Source organism: Bufo gargarizans, chromosome 1, assembly GCF_014858855.1.
Source record: "Bufo gargarizans isolate SCDJY-AF-19 chromosome 1, ASM1485885v1, whole genome shotgun sequence".
NCBI classification, from domain to species: Eukaryota; Metazoa; Chordata; class Amphibia; order Anura; family Bufonidae; genus Bufo; species Bufo gargarizans.
The window spans coordinates 150,183,446-150,208,444 of record NC_058080.1 but is presented as its reverse complement, the minus strand read 5'-3'; the positions used below and the strand labels follow the sequence as shown (position 1 = coordinate 150,208,444).

The window sequence follows — 24,999 nt, the reverse complement described above, 5'->3', positions numbered from 1 at the left end:
TTAACCCCTTGGATGCTGTGGTCAATACTAACCGTGGGATCTGAAAAGTTTAGAGAGGGAATGACTCCCTCTCTAACTCCATCACATCGTGGGCTGCTATATCGAGACATCAATGGTTTCTGTAGCACCTGGAAGCCTTAGAAAGGCCAATGGTCTGCCATTTACAGACGCCTATGAGGCTCATCCCCCAGGCTGGCTCTCATAGACAACTGTCAGTGTGAAACTGAGTTTCAATGCAGTACAATATAGCATGTATAGTACGGCACTAGAACAGGGATCAGACCCTCAAAAGTTGAAGTCCCATAGTGGGACCAAAAAAAAAAGGTGAAATAATCTTTTTAAAAAGTATAAATCTTTTTAAAAAGTTTCAAGTGTAAAAGAAAAATTAACAACACTTTCCCTTAACCCTTTCAACCCCAGGCCAGTTTTCACCTTCCTGCTCACGCCATTTTTTGCAAATCCAACATGTGTCACTTTATCTGGTAATAACTTTAAAACGCTTTTACTTATCAAAGCCATTCTGAGATTGGTTTTTTTGTCACATATTGTACTCCATGACAGTGGTAAAACTAAATAAACAATTTTTTTTATTTATTTATAAAAAATACCCCCAAAAAATCATTTCTCTACTTTTATAATAGATAGTAATAACTCCAACAATAGTTATTACTTTACATTTCCTATATGTCTACTTCATGTTTGGATCATTTTGTTAATGCCATTTTATTTTTTGGGGACGTTAGAAGGCTTAGAAGTTTAAAAGCAAATCTTGAAAATTTTCAGAAAATTTCCAAAACCCACTTTTTAAGGACAAGTTCAGGTCTAAAGTCCCTTTGTGAGGCTTATACAGTTGCAAGAAAAAGTATGTGAACCCTTTGGAATGATATGGATTCTGAACAAATTGGTCATAAAATGTGATCTGATCTTCATCCAAGTCACAACAATAGACAATCACAGTCTGCTTACACTAATAACACACAAAGAATTAAATGTTACTATGTTTTTATTGAACACACCATGTAAACATTCACAGTGCAGGTGGAAAAAGCATGTGAACCCCTAGACTAATGACATCTCCAAGAGCTAATTGGAGTGAGGTGTCAGCCAAATGGAGTCCAATCAATGAGATAGGAGGTGTTGGTTACAGCTGCCCTGCCCTATAAAAAAAAAAAAAACACACACCAGTTCTGGGTTTGCTTTTCACAAGAAACATTGCCTGATGTGAATGATGCCTCGCACAAAAGAGCTCTCAGAAGACAAGCATAAAGCTGGAAATGGTTATAAAAGTATCCCAAAAGCCTTGCTGTTCATTCATCATTCCACGGTAAGACAAATTGTCTATAAATGGAGAAAGTTCAGCACTGCTGCTACTCTCCCTAGGAGTGGCCGTCCTGTAAAGATGACTGCAGGAGCACAGCGCAGACTGCTCAATGAGGTGGAGAAGAATCCTAGAGTGTCAGATAAAGACTTACAAAAGTCTCTGGCATATGCTAACATCCGTGTTAGCGAATCTATGATACGTAAAACACTAAACAGGAATAGATTTCACGGGAGGATACCACAGAGGAAGCCACTGCTGTCCAAAAAAAACAATGCTGCACGTTTACAGTTTGCACTAGAGCACCTGGATGTTCCACAGCAGTACTGGCAAAATATTCTGTGGACAGATGAAACCAAAGTTGAGTTGTTTGGAAGAAACACACAACACTATGTGTAGAGAAAAAGAGGCACAGCACACCAACATCAAAACCTCATCCCAACGGTGAAGTATGGTGGTGGGGGCATCATGGTTTGAGGCTGCTTTGCTGTGTCAGGGCCTCGACGGATTGCTATCATCAAAGGAAAAATGAATTCCCAAGTTTATCAAGACAATTTGCAGGAGAACTCAAGGCCATCTGTCCACCAGCTGAAGCTCAACAGAAGATGGGTGTTGCAACAGAACAACGACCCAAAGCATAAAAGTAAATCAACAACAGAATGGCTTAAACAGAAGAAAATACGCCTTCTGGAGTGGCCCAGTCAGAGTCCTGACCTCAACCTGATTGAGATGCTGTGGCATGACCTCAAGAAAGTGATTCACACCAGACATTCCAAGAATATTGCTGAACTGAAACAGTTCTGTAAAGAGGAATGGTCAAGAATTACTTCTGACTGTTGTGCACGTCTGATCTGCAACTACAGGAAACGTTTGGTTGAAGTTGTTGCTACCAAAGGAGGTTCAACCAGTTATTAAATCCAAGGGTTAACATACTTTTTCCACCTGCACTGTGAATGTTTACGTGATGTGTTTAATAAAAACATGGAAACATTTAATTCTTTGTGTGTTATTAGGTTAAGCAGACTGTGATTGTCTATTGTTGTGACTTAGATGAAGATCAGATCACATTTTATGACCAATTTGTGCAGAAATCCATATCATTCCAAAGGGTTCACATACTTTTTCTTGCAACTGTATAATAGAAACCACCCAAAAATGACCCCAGTTTTAGAAACTACACCCCTCAAGGTATTCAAATCTGATTTTACAAACTTTGTTAACCCTTTAGGTGTTCCACAAGAATGAATGGAAAATGGAGATTAAATTTCAGAATTTCACTTTTTTGGCAGATTTTCCCTTTTTAATCCATTTATTTCCGCTAACAAAGCAAGGGTTAACAGCCAAACAAAACTCAATATTTATTGCCCTGACTCTGTAGGTTACAGAAACCCCCCATATGTGGTCGTAAACTGCTGTATGGGCACACGGCAGGGCGCAGTAGGAAAGGAACGCCATATGGTTTTTGGTAGGCAGATTTCACTGGGATAATTTTAAGCTGCTATGTCACATTTGAAGACCCCCTGAGGCACCCCTAAAGTAGAAACTACAAAAAAATGACCCCATTTTGGAAACTATGGGATAAGGTGGCAGTTTTCTTTGGTACTATTTTAGGGTACATATGATTTTTGGTTGCTCTATATTACACTTTTTGTGAGGCAAGCAAACAAAAAATAGCTGTGTTCATCTGACAGGTTAGATCATGTGGTATTTTTATAGAGCAGGTTGTTATGGACGTGACAATACCAAATATGACCTTTTTTGTTTGTTTGTTTCAGTTTTACATAATAAAGCATTTTTTTTTAAAATAATCTTTTTTATGTGTCTCCATATTCTGAAAGCCATATTTTTGTAAAAAATTTTGCCCCTCATGTAGGGGCTTATTTTTTTCGGTATGAGATGACGGTTTGATTGGTACTATTTTACAGTGCATATGACTTTTTGCTCGCTTGGTATTACACTTTTTGTGATGAAAGGTGACAAAAAATAGCTTTTTTGACGCACTTTTTATTTTTTTGTTTTTTACGGTGTTCACCTGAGGTTTAGGTTATGTGATATTTTATACAGCAGGTTCTTAGAGACGCGGCGATACCTAATATGTATACATTTTTTTACAACGTTTTACACAATAACAGCATTTTTTAAACAAAAAAAAAATCATGTTTTAGTGTCTGCATATTCTAAGAGCCATAGTTTTTTTTTATATTTTGGGCGATTGTCTTAGGTAGGGGCTCATTTTTTTGCGGGATGAGATGACTGTTTGATCGCTTGGTGTTGCACTTATAGTGATGTAAGGTGACCCCAAATTTTTTTTAGCACAGTTTTATTTTTTGGACAGTGTTCACCTGAGGGGGTAGGTCATGTGATATTTTTATAGAGCCAATCGATACAGATGTAGCGATACCTAATATGTCTACTTTTCTTTTTTTTCCATATTTCTTTTTTTACTTTATTTTGGGAAAAGGACACTTTATTTTTTACTTGAAACTTAATTTTTGTGACTTTTTTTTTCACTTTATTCTTTGTCTCACTCTGGGACTGACCCCCTTTACAATGCATCACAATACTTCTGTATTGTCATGCTTTGGCTGTAAGTGTATTAGCTGTATCAGCCAGCTTGCCTTTGACATCCAGGGGGCTGGATCTCACAGGCTGTCACGGAAGGCAGCCACGATGCTGCCTTCCCTGCCATCTGGTCCCCGTCACAGCAGCACGGGGACCCGATGGAAACTCTCTCCCTCTGCACACATCGCACGTGCCGCGGTCCTGCACCCACCCGATTAGCGTGCCGCAATAGTACTCCGCTGGGCGGCAAGTCACGTCCCCCTGCGCCGTACTATTACGCCGCTGGTCAGAAAGGGGTTAATCAAGCAACATACAATTGTAAAAAATAAATTAAATATCACTGCGTCCGTAATTACGGGTTCTATTAAATTATCTCCATAAAAAAGAAAAACTTAAAACAATGCCAGTATTGCCATTTTTGGTCACCTCACTTCCCAAAAATCATTATATCAAGCGATCACAAAGTCATATGTAACTTAAGATGGTACCAATCAAATGTCACCTCATCTCACAAAAAATGAGCCCTAATAGAAGACCTTCGCCAGAAAAATAAAAAGAACATGATTTTTTTTTTTTAAATGCTTCAAGAATGCTTTTATTCTGTGACACTGAAATAAAGACATTTGATATTGCTGCATCTGTATCGACCAGCTCTATTAAAAAGGGAACATCGTAAAAAAAAAAATAAACAAGTCAGAACAGCGATTTATTTTTTTAGGCCGCCTCACCTTGGAAAAAATAATATCAACTGATCGTACCCCAAAATCATACCAATGAAAAAGTTAACTTATACCGCAAAAAATGCGCCCTCACACAAGACCATTTGCCAGAAAAATAAAACAAATATAGCTTTCCAAAACATGATTTTTTTTTTCAAATATGCTTTAATTGGGTAAAAGTAGCAAAAGTTTAAAAAGAACTATAAAAAATTGGTATCCCTGTAAGCGTAGTGACTAGCAGAATAAAGTTAATATGTAATTTTTCCTACACAGTCCACACCACAATAACAAAATCCTGCTTTCCAAAAAGCCAAATAAAAAGAGAACAAAAAGTCATATGTACCCCAAAATAGTACCAATAATAATGACAATCTATGCGTTTTTACCCCAGAGGCTGATCAAAAGCAACATGGCACCCTTTAACCAATCCATCAAAATCTGTGCTACAAAAGCCAGAAGGCGGTCTTTCCCTTCTGAACCCTTCTGTACAGTAAAACCCACCTATAAATTCTAGTAGTATGGTGTGAGTCTCAGATAGCGTGAGCTGGGCACAACATATTGGGCACTGAAACGTCATATCTATGAAAAACTGCAATTTTCAATATGCACCATCTGCTGTGCATTAATTTTTGCAAATGTGGCGTCAAAATATTCACAACACCCCTTGGTAAATTCTGTGGGGGGGTGCTTTCCAAAAGTGGAGTTTATTTAAATTTTTATTTCACTTCAGAACATCTGCAGTTGTCGGCCAGTGCTGTATAAATCACCAAACTAGGCCCCAAATGCACATAGTGCTCTCTCCCTTCTGAACCCTGCAGTGTGCCCATGTGGCAGTTTATGACCACATAGGAGGTACTGTCTTAGGGCTCATGCACACAAACGTACTTTCTTTCAGTGTCCTTTCCAGTTTTTTTTGGCAAACTGTATGAACCGTTAATTTCAATGGGTCAGCAAAAATAAATAAATTTGAAGTTACTCCGTGTGCATTCTGTTTTCGCATGTCCGTTCTGCCAAAAACAGAACATGTCCTATTATTGTCCGCACTATAGACAAGAATTGGACTGTTCTATTAGCGGCCAGCTGTTTAGTTCCGCAAAATACAGAATGCACACAGACGTCATCCATATTTTTTGAGGATCCGTGTTTTGCGGACCGGAAAATACATACGGTCAAGTGCATAAGCCCTTACTCTGGGACTGAAGCAAGGAGGTCACTGCCTCCATGTTTACAAGACTGACTAGAGAAGCGCGCCGGCAAGAGATTAAAGAAAGTTTTTACAGCTTTTGCTTCATCTGCCTGCAAGAAGAAAATGATCATTACAAACATGCTGCTAGCTATTCTAAGGTACTGCTGCCGGCTTGGGATGTTTGTTGGAGGTAACAGGTTCCCTTTAAGGCCTCTTTCACACTACCATATGGCTATTTCAGTGTTTTGCGGTCCGTTTTTCACTGATCCGTTGTTCCGTTTTTTGTTTCCGTTGTGTTTCCGTTTACGTTCCGTTTTTCCGTATGGCATATACAGTATACAGTAATTGCATAGAAAAAATTGGGCTGGGCATAACATTTTCAATAGATGGTTCCGCAAAAACGGAACAGATAGGGAAGACATATGGATGCATTTCCGTATGTGTTCTGTTTTTTTTGCGGACCCATTGACTTGAATGGAGCCACGGAACGTGATTTGCAGGCAATAATAGGACATGTTCTATCTTTCAACGGAACGGAAACGGAATGCATACGAAGTACATTCAGTTTTTTTGTGGAACCATTGAAATGAATGGTTCCGTATACGGAACGCAAAAATCGGCCCGCAAAACGAAAAAAAAAAAAACGGTAGTGTGAAAGAGGCCTAAGTAACAGAATTTGTGGTGCTTTTTCTCCTCTTACCACTTCTTATGAAAATGAAACATTTGAGGCTAAAACTACATATAAAATACAATGTAATTTTTAATTTGGCTTGCAGGCCCCCATAGGAAGTACAGCTCTGATATGCTGGGTTTCTTCAGAGTGACACCGAGCATCAGAGCAAAGGAACAGCATTATCCGATTGGTGGCGGGGGAGCTGTTCCAGGCCAAGAAGCTCAGCACTTCCGAGTTTTCAATGCTCAAATGCTGTGGTCACATTTGTCCATGACACCTGAGGGGTTAAATTTCTCAGGCCTCTGCTATTTCAAACAGCAGAAACCCTGCGGCTATGGCATCCGCAAGCAAGCACGATCTTTAACAAAGACAAACTTTTGCCATACTATTTTGGTGGAGGGCGTGAATGGGTTAATAACTATGGAAATGTAGAAAATTGCAAATTTTTCTAATTTTCCGTAATTTTGGATTATATATATTTTTTTGTATAAAGATAAAACATATTGACCCAAGCCAAAAGTATCCCCAACATCTTCCCAAAAATGTTTTTTGGGCTTTTTACTTTGGTCAACTTTCAGTTTGTATATACCTACCAAGGGGCTTACCTGGCAGGTATTACTGAGGCTATTAGGAACATGACGTTATCGGCTGAAGAGGAAATATCTTTATTAATGCTGAGTAAATGTTATCCTGTAATAGCACTATTATTCTTATTATTAGCTTAGCTGTCTAGTAAAAGGACATAAACTATTATATGGCCTGAAGTGTTATCTTATAGTATAAAAATAAAAGCTACTCAAGCCTGACAGTACCGTCCAGATACCTGATGCCTTCACAGGTTACAACACGCACTGGCACAGGTGAGGTGTCACTTATCATGATCTGATAATACCTTAAATTGGGTTAAAACATGTAAGGATTTCTTAATTTTTCCGAAATGCTAAATTACCCTGAATTACACCGTGGACATGAGTCATGCCCAGGTAAAATGGACAACAATTGTAGACAGAGGAAGCCCTCATAGCATGACATCACTAACAAGCCATAATGCCTTCACCGAAAATTACCTTCTGTGGAGGAATTTCAACTCAAATTCATATATGTAGAATTATCTTATGAAACTATTAAGGTGCACAAGAAAAGTATGGAGGCCACTGTACCTTGGTGTTGGCTACTACTCAAGAATACTAAGAAAAGAAACCCTAGCTTTCTCTAAAAGCTTAAAGGGAGTCTTTCCCCTAAACTGACCATTATAGAACACTAACACCATTATCAGCATTATAGTCCCCATATTGGAATGCTACTTACTGTTTAGCAGTCCATTGCTTCTTTTCTTAAAATGCAAATTAGGTCTGAAGGTGCCATGGGCGGCGTTCAAGCGGCCGGTGCCCAGACCCCTCGTCGCTATTCATATGAAACCCCTCCCCTTTGACCCCTCTGGCCATTTAGAAATCCAGCGCCGTTCACAAGATTTGCCGCGCACTTCATTCCCCTTTATGGGCATAGGCTCAAGAGCGTTTAATGCGCATGTGCCAGAATGGGGAATGAAGTACGCAGGCGCGGCGAATCTTGAGAAACGGCGCTGGCGCTGGAATTCTGAAGAAGGGCCAGAGGGGTGAAAGGGGAGGGGTTTCATATGAGGATAGGTTATCAGTTGTAAAGTCTTGAAAAACCCTTTAAAGAAAATCTTGGAAAACCCCTTTAAACCATGGAGGCCTAATTAGGGAGGTGCTGAAGCTTGTTGTGTTGCAGTTACTTGCTAGGAATGTAAGATACTTGATAGTGGGCGCTTCAACTAAGGGCACACAATATTTAGGTAACACATGCTTTAATGGGGTCTTCCAATCTGATAAAGTGATGGCATATTGATAAGATTTCCCTGCACTGTAACTCCGCTGGTCACCCACAGTGCAGCAGAGCGTGGCCCCGCAGAAATTATGAGGCATGTCCTATTCTTGTCCGTTTTGCGGACAAGAATAGGCATTTCTATAATGGGCTCCTGTTCCGTTCCGAAAATTCAATGGAAATGAATGCTGAATCCGGCATTCCAGCAAGTGTTCAGGATTTTTGGCTGGAGAGAAACATACAGCATGCTGCGGTATTTTCTCCGACCTAAAGCGCAAGAGGGACTGAACTGATGCATCCTGAACGGATTGCTCTCCATTCAGAATGCATTAGGATAAAACTGATCAGTTTTTTTCAGATATTAAGCCCCTAGGACGGAACTCAATACCGGAAAAGAAAAACGCTAGTGTGAAACTACCCTCAGCTGATAGTTTTAATCATTTTTCCTTATTTTTTCTGACACTTTTTTGCTTTTGTATATATTAAAATAAAGGTTACGTTTTAAACCTAATGAGAGGATCCCTAGTGGGATTTTTTGCGATCTAATAGATCGCTGGGCCTTCAGTTTTGTTCATCCCTAGGATCCCCCGTATGGGTAATAGCGGTTCTAATTAATCTATTTGAGGGGCATGTTTTTTTAAACATAGTATGAAGTGTTCTATTGGTAAATTTTAGCTATGAATATTGCTTGACTGGAAATTCTGAATAAGAAGGGTTATTCACATTACTCTAGCCATATAGGGGGTCATTTATTATCAGATATACACCAATTTTCCCCGCCCATGTCTAAAAAGGGGCCGTGGCTTTGGGGAAGAAGAGGGCGGACCACCAGGCCCATCTCCTGTTTTAGGCGTGGAAAGGGTTTTAAATCTACGGCGCCTCTACATAACTTCGGTGGATCCACTGCCAGCGCACAGGGTCATAACAATACTTTGCCTGATTTTTCATATACGTAAGTGCATATACACAGGAGTCACCTGTCATTACAAGTGCACAGACTTACATGGTCACGGCTGATGGAAAGCAGGAAACATACTTTTGCTATTCAGAGTCAGATAAGCTTCTAACATCAGGTATAACACAACACAGACCACAGTGTAAAGGCCCATTTACACTGAACAGAACAGGTGACTGTGGGGAAGAAGGCGTTCCTTCCCAACTATAGTCTGCTCGTCAGTAGAGGAGACTGCTGCATTTGCAATCTCCTCCACAGTACGGGGAGGAGTGTTCGGTAATGCCATCACTTGTCCCCATACAGAATCATTGTTTGCCGGCAGCAGACTGCTGTTAAGATGGAAGCTGCTGCCGGCAAACAATGATTTTGGTGACCGCACAAACAATCATATTACCCGATGAAAGAGCGTTTCACCGGTAACTGGCGGCACTTTTACACCAGCACAACATCACTAAGGCTACTTTCACACTAGCGTTCGTCGGTCCGCTCGTGAGCTCCGTTTGAAGGGGCTCACGAGCGGACCCGAACGCCTCCGTCCAGCCCTGATGCAGTCTGAATGGAGCGGATCCGCTCAGACTGCATCAGTCTGGCGGCGTTCAGCCTCCGCTCCACTCGCCTCCGCACGGACAGGCGGACAGCTGAACGCTGCTTGCAGCGTTCGGGTGTCCGCCTGGCCGTGCTGAGGCGTGCGGATCCGTCCAGACTTACAATGTAAGTCAATGGGGACGGATCCGTTTGAAGATGCCACAATGTGGCTCAATCTTCAAGCGGATCCGTCCCCCATTGACTTTACATTGAAAGTCTGGACGGATCCATCCGAGGCTATTTTCACACTTAGCTTTTTTTTTGCCATTTTAATGCAGACGGATCCGTTCTGAACGGAAACTCCGTCTGCATTATTATGAGCGGATCCGTTCAGAACGGATCCGCCCGAACGCTAGTGTGAAAGTAGCCTAACAAGTGTTTGTATGAACGCTTTTTAGCAATTATCTGGTGAATGCTCGGCAAGTGTAAAAGGACCTTTACCCCTTAGTGACCAGCCTGTTTTGGCTCTTGCTGACCAAACGTTTTTCTTTCTTGTTTCATCGTCGCCTTCCAAGAGCTATAACTTTTTTTTATATAGCTGTATGAGGGCTTGTTTTTTGCAGGACAAGTTGTAGTTTTTAATGGTTTCATTTTGTGGTACACATAACTTTCTGATTAACTTGTATTACTCTGATTAACTCTTTCTGGAAGGGAGATATGAAAAAACAACAATACTGCCACTGGAGTTTTTACATGATAAATTTGGGGTCAGTACGATTACAGCAATACCAAATACATATAGTTGTGCGAGGACTTGATTTTTGCAGGACGACTTGTAGTTTTTACTGGCAACATTTTTGGGTAAATTACACTTCTTGATCGCTTGTTTTTTGGACGGCAACTAAGAATAAATTAGCAATTCTGGCTTTTGTTGGGTTTTTTTTCAAAAAAAGGGGATCATTTACATGATATTTGTGTAGTGCAGATCGTTACGGATGCGGCAATACTAAACATATTAATACTAAAAAAATATATAAATTATTATTATTTTTTTAAACTTTTTTTTAATCACTTAAAGAGGACCTTTCACCACTCCTGACATGCTTATATTAATAGCTTCATGCATTCCCCATGTAATAACAATTCTGGAGCCTCTATTCTTATGTCTGTATGTTGTGTCATAAGTTTATTATTTCTACTAGAAGTTATGAATTCATTGCTAGCAGGCTGCAGTAAGGGTACAGAGGGGAGTTAACAAGTTGGGGATGTGTACCTGTACAGTCTGAAAATGGTAGCACTGATTGGATAGAGTGAGACTGTACAGGTACACACCCCTCTGTACCCTTACTGCAGACTGCTGGCACAACATACAGCCATAAGAATAGATGCTCCAGAATTGTTATTACATGAGTAATGCATGAAGCTATTAAACAGGTATGTCAGGAGTGGTGACTATAACAGGCAATCTTTTGATTGCTTTTAAAATACAATGCACTATCCCTATAGTGCATTGCATTTTAATGTCAGTGCTGTACCAACATTGACCAGCAGGCTGCTTTAGAGAGGCGTAGCCTGCTGGGGAACACTCAAGACAGGCTTGTGGCCTACACCACATCGCAGCCAACCTATACACACATTGGCACTCCACGATCGAAATTTGCGTGGTGCCGATGGGAGACAGAGGGAGTCTGCTCTCTCTGTCACTGCTTCCATGCCACTGGCACCATTGCCCACGACATGTAAGGGGTTAAACAGCCCGGATCGGCACTCCTGTTAGAGCAGGAGTGCAGCTCTCATGTGAGAACTGAGCCCCCGCTCTCTGAGGCTCGGGGAACCTGTGCAGTGCTTAGACTGGGCTGCCGTGAAAATGCGGTGGCCCAGCCTAAGGCCCCTTAGTGTCCACCATAAAAAGGGGTATAGGTGGTCACTAAGGGGTTATGGACTGATACCACATTACAGAAAGCTGCTGTTCTGAAATCTACATTCACTCCTCAGAATAGTCTGCCAGGGTGCCCTGCCAATTAACAAAGTACTTACTACTAGGAACCCGTTCACATGAAGCTCCTCTTCTGAAAATCCAGTTTCTGGCCCGGACTATGGACAGGATTTCACTTCAACTTAGGACAGGGCCAGAACTATTCCTCTCCTGGATTCAGAAGTTTGCTTTAGAGAAGGATAGTTCTGACCTATCCACAACAGAAATGATATTCCGTACATACAGGGCCGGTGCAAGGATTTTTGCCAACACAAGCGAAGCTACATTTTGGCGCCCCCCCACGCTTCTCCTCTCTGTGGTCCTGGTATCTTCTCTCTGCTTCGGACAATGGCTGGTTTAAGGACCATATTTTTCGCCCTCTAAGACACACCTCGGTTTTAGAGGAGGATAATAAGAAAAAAATATTTTCCATAACACCTCAGGTCATACCAGCAATCAGACCCCCAATGTTAATCAGACCTCAGCTCACAGCCCCAATCAGACCTCAGATCAGAACCCCATGTCAGACATCATCCCCCAATGTCAGCCATCAGACCCCCATGTCACATTTCTCCCCCTCCGTGTCACATTTTTCCGCCCTCCCCCAGGGTGCGCCCTAAGGCGACCGCTTGGTCTGCCTTATGGTAGCACCGGCCCTGCGTACATAGCCCAGGTCGGAAACCTGGCAAAGGACATGACATTAGCAGAAGCTGGACTTTCAGAAGAGAAGCATCACCTGACCAGGTTCCCAGGAGGCCGATCTATGCAATTACAGAAAGGTAAGTATATTACAATCTTTCTCCTACACTGAGTGTTATGTGTAATTATGGTGGCTTTGCAGAACCCGCTGGGTCCCAGGAAACCCCTTTTGTCCCTTAACGTAAAATCACATACATGTTCGTCATCTGTCTGCGTTAAGGGGATGTATGGAGCAGGCTCAGTGCTTTGCTTTTTTCATGGTATAACCACTTCTCCCATTCAGTCCAGGTGTTTTTAATTAAGCAGAAGACTGCACAGGGGTTAATAAATTCCTAGCTGGTCTCTTAAGTTCCTGAGACCACATGGAAGGGCGAGATTGACATCTGTTCACATTGTGCAGTACTGCGTTGTTGCTGTGCCTGTGAGTTGGTGGGGCCCAGTGCCAAGGGAGCTTAGCTTAGTCATACAGCATGGGTTCTGTTGGACTACTGGGTCATGCCGTCTGCTGGCACGGTGGTCACCACATGGTGCTGCACCAAATAAGAGTAAGTACGCACTCGAAAGAGGCGACAAAGCGTGGCGAGTGGGCTTATGCACTTTGATCAAAACGTATAAAAATGGCCTCCTGTACAGTTAGTAGATTATGGCGCTGTATACTATGAATTATGCTGAGTAGCGATGTTAGCTGTGCTGAGGAGCAATAGATCAATGCATAGCATGTGGATGAGTGAGCCATGCTATGGAATCTTTCCATATAACTCTATACTGTGACGGTTCTCTGTTATTGGTACTAGAAGTTCATGAATGAATCCCCTGGGTGTTACTACTAGTTGGCAGTCTGACACTGGCACCACTAATTGAACAGTGTTAGAATGAGTAGGCACACTCCCCTAACTGGTAACACAAAGGTGGGGATTCCTTCTTAAACTGTTAATTGGGATAATAGAGGAATAGCATAATATAGAGCCATAAGATGATCTAGAATAATTATTACATGTGGAATACAATAATTTATTAAAACAGACATGTCAGGAGAAGTTAAGACGTGCCTTCTTACATTAGTGTGGTGGTGCATGGTCCAGCTCAGACAATACATTAACATAAAGTAAATGATTTTAGGGATAACTTGCTTGTAATAACGGCCATTGCTTTGACCCAAAAATCATCAGTGTGCCAGGGATGGCCCATTTACATCTCATACCCGCCCAGTTATCTATTCATACATGACTGCATAGCAAGGTGATATTCCTTTTAAAAAGGATCGTCAGTAAGATCAAGCCTATTAAACCAGGCATACTGTCTGGTGGGGTTGATCCTGCTGATTCAAACAATACTTGTATAGCCAAAATCTGAAGTTTCAGAGAATCAGGATATTTTAGGCCCCATTCAGATGACCGTATGGCCACTGTGCCCGTGTTGTGGACCACTAACTGGGGGTTCACAATACATGGGCACTGACTGTGTGAACTCAGTGAGGTGAATGGGTCTATGATCTGCAACATATGGCAAAAGATAGGACATGACTTATCTTTTGCAGTGCTGAGGCACAGACCCGGAGGCCCACAGAGGGGCTTTCGAGTGTTTCCGTGGGCTTTTGATCCGTGCCTCCGGACCAAAAGATAAGACATCGTAGACCCATTCAAGTCAATGGGTTCGCAACGCAGAATGGAGTTCACACGGCCTGTGCCCGTATATTGCGGACACACTGTTTGCAGTCCGCAACATGTGTGTGGCGACCATATGGTTGTCTCAATGGGGCCTTAATCAGGGCTTCAGTGCAATGAAGCCTGTGTCCTAGCCTCCCCAATGTACCGCAGCTACTTTCACAGTGACAGGCATCTGGATTGTGCTTTTGCCTTGCCCTGTGATACTGCATATGCACAGTAGAGTCATTAATCGTGCATGCGCAGTACATCTGTTAGCCTTCCCCGCTGACAAGATCAACGATGGAGATGTACAGCGTATACGCCACATAATTGCTTTTGTGTTCTATTTGGTCAGTGGTGGTTTTTGCCCCTTGCAACTCATGAATGTCATTCTTGCCCAATGGCTTTTATTTTATTTTTACTGTGGAATTGTCCATACAGTACTTAAAGGGGTTGTCCGGGTTCAGAGCTGAACCCGGACATACCCTTATTTTCACCCAGGCAGCCCCCCTGAGGCTAGCATCGGAGCATCTCATGCTCCCATGCACTCCCTTGCCCAGCGCTAAATCGTGCAGGGCACGGGCTCTCTTGTTTTCAATAACACACTGCCGGGCTTTAGAGCTGCCCTAGTCATTTTACTGGCTAGGGCAGCGCTAAATCCCGGCCATCAGTGCCGGTGACGTCACCGGGGTTCCTGGCAGCGTCATGGAGAGCCCCGGTACATCACTGGATCTCCAAAAAATTCCATGAACTGCTCCGATGCTCCTGTCAGGGGAACTGCCTGGGTAAAAATGGAGGTATTGTTAGGTTCAGCTCTGAACCTGGACAACCCCTTTAAAGGGTTGTCTCACTTCAGAAAATACCATTTATCATGTAGAGAAAGTTAATACAAGGCACTTACTAACGTATTGTGATTGTCCATATTGCCTCCTTTGCTGACTGGATTCATTTTTTCTGCACATTATACACTGTTCGCTTCCAGGGATTACCACCACCGCTGCATCATAGATACAAGGTGGCCGGGAAGGGAGATTCTGCACATGAATGCCTATATGTTCTCCCACGGTCCCAGCCACCAGCGCTTTTTCCTATAGTGTGCAAGATAAAAGTAGCTTAATGATCTGAAACAGTGGCTCAGTGGTCAGCACTGGTGCCTTCTCGCGCTGAAGTCCTACGTTTGGTTCTAACCAAGGACAACATCTACATGGACTTTGTATGTTCTCCGTGTGTTTGTGTGGGTTTCCTCCGGTTTCCTCCCACACTCTAAAGACATACTGATAGGGAACTTAGATTGTCAGCCCCATTGGGGACAGCAACTACTGATAATGTCTGTAAAGCGCTGCAGAATATGTGAATAAATGTAGCTGAAACATACAAGATAAATAGGCCAGTGTGGACAAGCCTTATGCAGCATCGTAATAGGCCTCCTAAAGAAAAGCAAAAACTAATAAGCTCTGAGTACTGATCCCGTAGAGGGTTTTACAGCCCAATCAATAGCGAGATCCTAAAATAACAAAGGAAGCAATAACATGTTTTGGGCATGAAGATAAAGAAGGATCTTCTCAGGTGTTTGACTGGAAGTCAATGTGCGGTTCTTACCAGAGAGCCCGAAAGTGACAGATTAGAAACAGCCGCGATTGTTAGCACATCTGGAGAGGATGAAGGGGTGGCTATCAGAGACCATTCATGTCAGAGCTGCCATATTTTTGGGTGTGTGGAGGGATAAAATGACAATACTGTATCCTATAATAACAGGTATTCTACCTATTCCTCTCATGTAGATAATTCACTGTTATGAAAACACTTTATACGCCCGGGCCGACAAGTCACTTCAAAGGACCGCCGAGGTCTAAGCTGCTATCTCTACAGCACGCTCAGTACAGCTGGTATTAAAGGGGACTCGCTTAGATTTTGTAAGATATCCACTCTACCCTGTCTTCAGAGATCTCCCCGGCAGTAACGTGACTCTGACACCATTGTTGTGTGATGTCATTTCAACGTGTCACACCTCCACAGCACTGCCCTGGTGATGGGATGTTAGCAATGACGTGTCATTTTGTGGAAGGGTATTGTAGTGTGGGTCACTCCCTTGGGTAAGATCACTAGGAGCACCTCCTAGGAAATTCAGTTTTGGCATGAAGCTGAAACCACTGACTCAACCGGCTATTTCAACTCTGCAATGTATGCAATGTAAGCGGGGATGTGGATGAATGAGGAAAGGTCTTTTTATGCAAGAAATGTTGGTTACAGTATTTTTTTCTCTATAAAATTGGGGGAAGATGTCAGTGTGTCTTATGAAGTGAAAAATAATGAGCGCTTCCATTATGCACACAGACACAGCAGACCCGCAGAGCAGTGAATATAGCGCTCCTCTTGCTTGCTTTACTCACCAATCCCTGGTCTTCTGCCTGTGCCATGGTGTGTTCTGGCAACATACAGCGTCAGGATGTAGTGCGCATCATAGTGCGTACATTGTGCAACGTCAGGTCACAGTGCAGCGCTTCAGGAAGAGCGCACTGGATCTCCTGAGTGGTGGCACCGTCCGGAGCATGAGAGATAAGTTATTTTATTTATTTTATGTCTGATCTGAGGTTTAATGAAGATTGGGGGTCTGATCTGAGGTTTGACGAAGATTGGGGGTCTGATCTGAGGTTTGATGAAGATTCAGGGTCTGATCTGAGGTTTGATGAAGATTGGGGGTCTGATCGGAGGTCTGATGAAGATTGGGGGTCTGATCTAAAGTCTGATGAAAAATATTTTTTATTTTCCTCCTCTAAAACCTAGGTGCATCTTATGGTCAGAGGAGTCTTATAGAGCAAAAAATATGGTACATACTGGAACACATCAGTGGTTTCTGTTTTTCAGAAGTCGGAAAACCTCTTTAACCCCTTCAGCCACCATGACGTACCTGTACGTCATTGTGGCTGAGGGATTGTATGGAGTAGGCTGCTGCGCTGAGCTTGCTCCATATGTGGCGGGTGCTGGCTGTGTAATACAGCAGGCACCCAGCCGCTATGAATAGGATCAACAATGACACCGAACCCGGTCACTTAATCCTTCAGATGCCGCATTCAATAGTGATCTCAGCATCTGTGGAGTTAGGCAGAGAGAGGGGGTTCCCTCTGCCTTCCGAATGGAGCCCCTACAGTGAAATCGCGGGCCTCTGATTGGTAACCATGACAGCCTGGGTCCTGCTGAAGGTTCCCAGGCCTGTGATGGTGAACTGCCTGCAAAGCCGTAAATGAGATACTGCTCAGCAGGCAGGGCATCAAAATTCCATCACCATAATAGTTCTCTACTATATTGTTTGGGATAAGAGATCAAAAGATTGCAGCCCCCTAAGGGGGTTAAAAGTTATTGTGTAAAATGTTAAAAAAAAAAAAAAAAACATAAAATATTAAATGTTCAAATTGCCACCTTTTCCAATAATACATATAAAATAAAAAAATAAACATAACAGGTATTGCCATTTCCAAAAATGTCTATTCCAAGTTTGCGAAGTATGTCGTAACGGAAAATAATTATTTAAAATTGTGATTTTTTTTGGTCACCTTGTCCCCCCCCCCAAAAAAAAAGAATAAGTAATAAAAAAAAATCGTACATACCCCAAAAATGGTACCAATAAAAACTACTATACTTCTCGAGAAAAAAAGGCTCTGTAGACGGAAATATACACTGAACAAAAATATAAACGCAACACTTTTGGTTTTGCTCCCATTTTGCATGAGCTGAACTTAAAGATCTTAAACATTTTATACATACACAAAAGACCCAAAATTGTTCACAAATCTGTCTAAATCTGTGTTAGTGAGCACTTCTCCTTTGCCAAGATAATCCATCCCACCTCACAGGTGTGGCATATGAAGGTGCTGATTAGACAGCATGAATATTGCACAGGTGTGCCTTAGACTACCCACAATAAAAGGCCACTCTGAAATGTGCACAGTTTTGCCTTACTGGGGGAGGGTCAGAAAACCAGTCAGTATCTGGTGTGGACACCATTTGCCTCACGCAATGCAACACATCTCCGTCGCATAAAGTTGATCAGGTTGTTGATTGTGGCCTGTAGAATGTTGGTCCATTCCTCTTCAATAGATGTGCGAAGTTGCAGAATATTGGCAAGAACTGGAACACGCTGTCGTATACGCCGATCCAGAGCATTCCAAACATGCTCAATGGGTGACATGTCCGGTGAGTATTCTGGACATGCAAGAACTGGGATGTTTTCAGCTTCCAGGAATTGTGTACAGATCCTTGCAATATGGGGCCGTGCATTATCATGCCGCAACATGAGGTGATGGTCGTGGATGAATGGCACAACAATGGGCCTCAGGATCTCGTCACGGTATCTCTGTGCATTCAAAATGCCATTAATATAATGCACCTGTGTTCGTTGTCCATAACATACGCCTGCCCATACCATAACCCCACAGCCACCATGAGCCACTCGATCCACAACGTTGACGTCAGCAAACCGCTCACCCACACAACGCCACACACGCTGTCTGCCATCTGCCCTGAACAGTGAAATCCGGGACTCATCCATGAACAGAACGCCTCTCCAACGTGCCAGATGCCATAGAATGTGAGCATTTGCCCACTCAAGTCGGTTACGACGATGAACTGCAATCAGGTCCAGACCCCAATGAGGACGACGAGCATGCAGATGAGCTTCCCTGAGACGTTTTCTGACAGTTTGTGCAGAAATTCTTTGGTTATGCAAACCAATTGTTGCTGCAGCTGTCCGGGTGGCTGGTCTCAGACGATCATGGAGGTCAACATGCTGGATGTGGAGGTCCTGGGCTGGTGTGTTTACACGTGGTCTGCGGTTGTGAGGCCGGTTGGATGTACTGCCAAATTCTCTAAAAACGCCTTTTGAGACGGCTTATGGTAGAGAAATGAACATTCATTGGACAGGCAACAGCTCTGGTAGACATTCCTGCAGTCAGCATGCCAATTGCACGCTCCCTCAAACGTTGTGACATCTGTGTCATTGTGCTGTGTGATCAAATTGCACATTTCAGAGTGGCATTTTATTGTGGGCAGTCTAAGGCACACCTGTGCAATATTCATGCTGTCTAATCAGCACCGTGATATGCCAAACCTGTGAGGTGGGATGGATTATCTAGGCAAAGGAGAAGTGCTCACTAACACAGATTTAGACAGATTTGTGAAAAATATTTGAGTAATGGGTCTTTTGTGTATGTAGAAAATGTTTCATATCTTTGCTCATGCAAAATGGGAGCAAAACTGAAAGTGTTGCGTTTATATTTTTGTTCAGTGTATAAAAGTTATGGCTGTCAGAAAATAGTGATGCAAAGAAAATTTGGATTATTTTTTTTTAAAGGTTTTAATTTTTTTTAAAGTAGTAAAACAAAAAAAACAATACAAATTTGGTATTGCCGTAATCATATTGACCCTCAGAATAAGAACGTCATGTCATTTTTTGCGCACAGTGAATGCTTTAATATCAAAACCCCCAAAAACTGTAGAAATTGTGGGGGGGGGGGGTTCAATTTCACCCCACAAAGAATTTTTTCCCTGTTTTCCAATACAAAACATGGTAAATTAAATGGTGCCATTAATAAACTTTTCCCGCAAAACATAATCCCTCATATGGCTATATGAACAGAAAATTTAAAAAGTTATGGCTACTGGAATGTGGGGAGGAAAAAACAAAAATGCAAAAACTAAAATGGTCTTTAAGGGGTTAAATGGGTTTTTCAAGACTTTACAACTGATAACCTATCCTCAGAATAGGTCCTCAGTATATGATCAATAGGGGTCCAAGACCTGGGATCCCCACCGATCAGATACAGATAACCTATCCCTGTGATGGCTGGAGCGTGAAACACACAATAAGATATACAAGTTCTTCTAAAATCAGTGCAGAGAAATCGGTGTCGACCAGGGCTAATGAGAACACAACTCCAATTGTTCCATGTAGGAAAGAAATAGCCAGAATCCCTCAGTCATACGGTCTCTTGTGGAAACAACTTAAGTGATTTTACAGCCATTCTTGCGCTATGGGGTGCGTACAATCAAAACGAGGCGCCTGTAATGTAAGATGTACGGTTCATGCACATGGTTGCTTATAATGACTAAAAATTCCCTTTTACATCATTATTATTTAAGGATCGCTTAGAAACAAGGATCTACCATGGGAAATGTGCCAGAATTCTGGAACAAATTGCACCAAAAAACGTTGGCATACATGTTGTGTGCCGTGTTACGTGTTTTTACATGACTTGTTGCACTTCACTTGACACTTTTCAAAAGAAAAAGGAATGCCAATTTTATTTTTGACATACACCACAATTTTGGATAAAAAAATACCGGTCTAACGTAAGCCAACTAAGAGGTGGTAAAGGAGGAGAAAATCACCAAGACTGATTACGAGAACGGGGGTCCTAAATGTTTCGGCTGCAATATAACTTAATATAAATTATAGTAAACCTGTCGGGTCCTAGGTCATTCCCCTGCCGCTATGCCCGGCTAACTGTTTCCAAAAATGAAGACTACAGTGGAATGGTTGGCAAATATCTCCCAATCAATGTACATAGAAATATATGGCAAAATAAATGGAAGAGATGTGGATGAGTTAATTTCAGCATGAGAGTATTAAAAACATAGAAGAAATGGGAGAAAGGAACCCAAATAATGATTTTTCCCCAAAACCCATGCTACACAAATATAGTAATATCATTTATGTGACTTACCTTTATCTCCAAGAGTCCTGAAAAATCTGGATGAGCCCTTCCATACTGGAGGTGTGTCTATTAGCAGCTGGATTAAGTCCTGGAATACACAAAGGTGTGATATTATCTGGAGAATCACACAGGATAATCACTTTCTATGCATTGAAATCTAAATCGGATGTCTGATAGGTGCGGGTCCCACCTCTGGGACCCACACCTATCTTTAGAAAGGAGCCCACAAAGTGAAGGAGAGCACAAATCACATGCGTGGCCGCCCTCTATTCATTCAGTGGTGAGCTTGGCTATTTTCGTAAGTCCCAATGAAATGAATGGGAAGCGCACCACGCAAGAACAGCCGGTATTTCACTCACTCCTATGGGACTAGAGAAATAGCCGAGCGCTGGCACTCCCGTAGAAATGAATGGAGGGCGGCCGTGCATGCGTGGTGCGCCCTCATTCACTTTGCAGGCTCTGTTCTAAAGATAGGTGCGTGTGGATCACAGAGGTGGGATCCACACCTATCAGACATTGGGGGAATATCTTAGTGATATGCCCCCAATGACTGAGGTGAGACAACCCCTTTAAGTCTGTACAACTCAGGCAAAGAACAAAGAAAAGAAAGATGGCTGGGCAAATGATCAGGAATGAATGTTCATAAAGACGCCCACAATGACTGGCCTGGGTAGATACCCTACTCTCATCCCCATGGAGCAACAATAATTGCTGCCTCTAAATTCCTATGAACGGAATTAAAGGAGTTCTCTGGGAATCAGAACGTGTACAGGATTGGTTGCACAACTGCCTGGGGGTGAGGAGGCAGTGCTTCAATACACAGCTCTACTATAGATGGTAATGGTGTGATTCTGCCTAGGATATGCCATCATGGCTGGGCAGTAGGGCTATCCCCATACCAAAATTTTGATTCGATTTTGATACCATAAAAAAGTATTGCGATACTCGACAGTCGATACCACGTGAAAAAAATAAAACACCAAAAAAGCTGCGTGCATTCCGCATTTTATGGAAAGTCCGGCCCATGTATTTATTTTTTTACTTTTTTTTTAAGAACAATTTTCCCCCTTAGGGGCTAGAATCTGGGATCTTTTAATCCCTTGTATTATTCATCCTAATAGTGATCTATCAGGGTGAATAGGACTTCACACTTTCCCTGCTGCCCTGTGCATAGTACACACAGCAGCAGGGAGCTTACCATGGCAGCCAGGGCTTCAGTGGGGTCCTGGTTGCCATGGTAACCGATCGGAGCCCCAAGATTTCACTGCTGGGGCTCCGGTCACAACTGCCACTGTACCACCAATGAAGAGGGTGGAGGGGACCCTGTGGCCACTGCCACCAATGATTTAATACTGGGGGTTGGGGTAGGGCGCACTGCGCCACCAATGTTTTTAAGTCATTAATACGAATACAGGAGGCGGGTGCCGGCGGCAGAAACACATAGCCGGCAACCAACCTCTATGACAGGGAGCTGTAATCAGTGGCAAATAACCCCTCAGGTGCCACACACCTCCCCAAATCCTCACTCCTAAATAGCACCTTAGGTATGCAGATTTGCCTTTCGGGGTCCTGGGAAAGCTGGATTACCTGCATAATGTAATGGTAATATTATATGAATAGGATGTACACATGCTTCCCAACCGCCCCGGACCCAGCGGGACAGTCTCAGATTTCGGCGGCACGGCTGAGGTATGTCCCGCTCTCAGCTGTCTTTGCATCCATAGGACGCAGAGACAGTTGCCTGTAATGGTGAAGCATGGAGCAGAACGCTCCCCACTTCACCTCCACACTGCTGCGCAGTGCAGGCCCAGGAATCAGCATGTGCTCCTCCTACACAACGCAGCAGCAGGGAGGATATAGGGCACATACAGTGGCGTTGCAAGGGGGGTGCGGGCCGCACCGGGGCGACACCAGCAGGGCCGGCAACTTGCACACTTCTCATTTATGAATCCCAGGAGAGGATGTGTCTGGGATTCGAACCCACGACCTTCTGTATCTTTGTATTTCAGAAAAGTTTCTGCTGGGATTCAAACCCACGACCTTCTGTATAAAGCATTTAGCCATACAGCCATAAGAGCTGCCTTGCCACTGACTGAAAAAAATATGAGACTTCTACTGTTATAGCTGGCTAAGTGTACATCATATATAGAGATATAGCAGAGCTGAGTGTGCTGGGACAGCTGTCATATAGAGATATAGCAGTGCTGGGTGTGTTAGGGCATCTGTCATGTGTATAGATGTACACTTAGCCAGCTATAACAGTAGAAGTTTTATATTTTTGCCTCTGATACAGACACATACTGGCACATGGGGGGGGGGGGGGGGGGTTGGCACCATGATACTGGCACATGGGGGGGAAGGAGAGAGGCACCTGATACTGGCACATGGGGGGGTTGGCACCATGATACTGGCACATGGGGGGGGAGGAGAGAGGCACCTGATACTGGCACATGGGGGGGGTTGGCACTATGATACTGGCACATGGGGGGGAGGAGAGAGGCACCTGATACTGGCACATGGGGGGGAGGGGGGTTGGCACCTGATACTGGCACATGGGGGGGAGGAGGGTTGGCACCTGATACTGGCACATGGGAGGGGTTGGCACTGCGATACTGGCACATGGGGGGAAGGAGAGAGGCACCTGATACTGGTACATGAGGGGGAGAGAGGCACTTGATACTGGCACTTTGGGGGGGGGGTGGCACTATGATACTGGGACATGGCAGGGAGGAGAGAGGCACTTGATACTGGCACATGGGGGGTGGGAAGGAGAGAGGCACTTGATACTGGCACTTTTGGGGGGGGGAGATGGCACTATGATACTGGCACATGGGGGGTGGGAAGGAGAGAGGCACTTGATACTGGCACTTTTTTTGGGGGAAGATGGCACTATGATACTGGCACATGGGGGGGAGGCACTTGATACTGGCACTTTTTTTTGGGGGGGGAGATGGCACTATAATACTGGCACATGGGGGGGAAAGGCACTTAATACTGGCACATTGCGGGGGAGATGGCACTATGATACTGGGACATGGGGGGGAGAAGAGAGGCACATGATACTGGCACATGGGGGGGTTTGGCCTTATGATAATGGCACATGGGGGGTGGGAAGGAGAGAGGCACTTGATACTGGCACATTGGGGGGGGGTGGCACTATGATACTGGGACATGTGGAGGGGGGAGAGGCACTTGATACTGGCACATGATGGGGGGCATCTATGGGGACACTTACTGGCACATTATTGGGGGGCATTATGGGGGACACTAGGCCGGCAGCCTATCAGAGGCCGGACACTGAGGGCATCTACTGGTGCACTATATATGGGGCATTTTATACTGGTACATTATGGGGGGCACTAGCAGGAAGGGGGAGAGGAGCACTATGGGGGAATTTACTGGGGGCACTATATAGGGGTATTTTATACTGGCACATTATGGGGGCATTATGGGGACATTAGCTCACCTTTACATTACAAGGTGGTATTTTTTGCACTGTCACAATATAAGGATAAATATTTCTACTGGGGGGGGCATTATGGTGGGATTTATTACTCCCCCATGGTATGACCCCCTAGTACCAGCACTCTCCCTGCTCTGCTATCCTTCTGCCCCTTCTCCAAATCCTTATTATGAAATCTTTCTCATTAGGATAAAACACAACATCAGCCCCGCCGAGCCCCCGGCCAAAGTGTGGAAGTGGCGTCCGAGATCCCCAAGGGCCAAGTAATTGTAAGTTTTCATGTGAAATATGTTTGTTATACACATATAGCAAACACTGTGCCACACAATATACAGTATACCGCTACACTGTGGAGTCTGTTCTATAAGCACCACTGTTTTGTGGCGGCGTACAGAAAATAATCTGGAAGTGCCCCTCCCGAGACCAGGCTCTGACTGCTAGGGGGGGTCTGCTGAGCTAACGGCTGACTGCTAGGGGGGGTCTGCTGAGCTAACGGATGCCCCCTATGGCAGTAGCACCACCATAGCCCCCATATATGGCTAAAGAATTATTGCTTCGGGGGGGTAGGATTGACACCATTTTCTACCGCAGCGGGTGACACCACCCCTAGCAACGCCACTGGGCACATATGTGGCCATAACTACTTTGAAGGGGGCACATACCTGGGAAAGCTGGGCAGCATTGTCTGTAGCATCAGTGCACTGGTGCCGTCTACTATCCCTC

General features: G+C 43.7%; 1 protein-coding gene across 4 annotated transcripts in view; it reads right to left on the bottom strand.

The window, feature by feature from the left end:
- Positions 1–24,999, bottom strand: part of MICU3 (mitochondrial calcium uptake family member 3) — a 178,467-nt gene that overhangs the window by 99,280 nt on the left and 54,188 nt on the right. For all 4 annotated transcript variants that reach the window (XM_044299542.1, XM_044299530.1, XM_044299537.1 and 1 more), the window contains exon 4: positions 20,823–20,901. In XM_044299542.1, the coding sequence (XP_044155477.1) occupies positions 20,823–20,901 (79 nt within the window). The remainder of the gene's footprint in view (positions 1–20,822; positions 20,902–24,999) is intronic.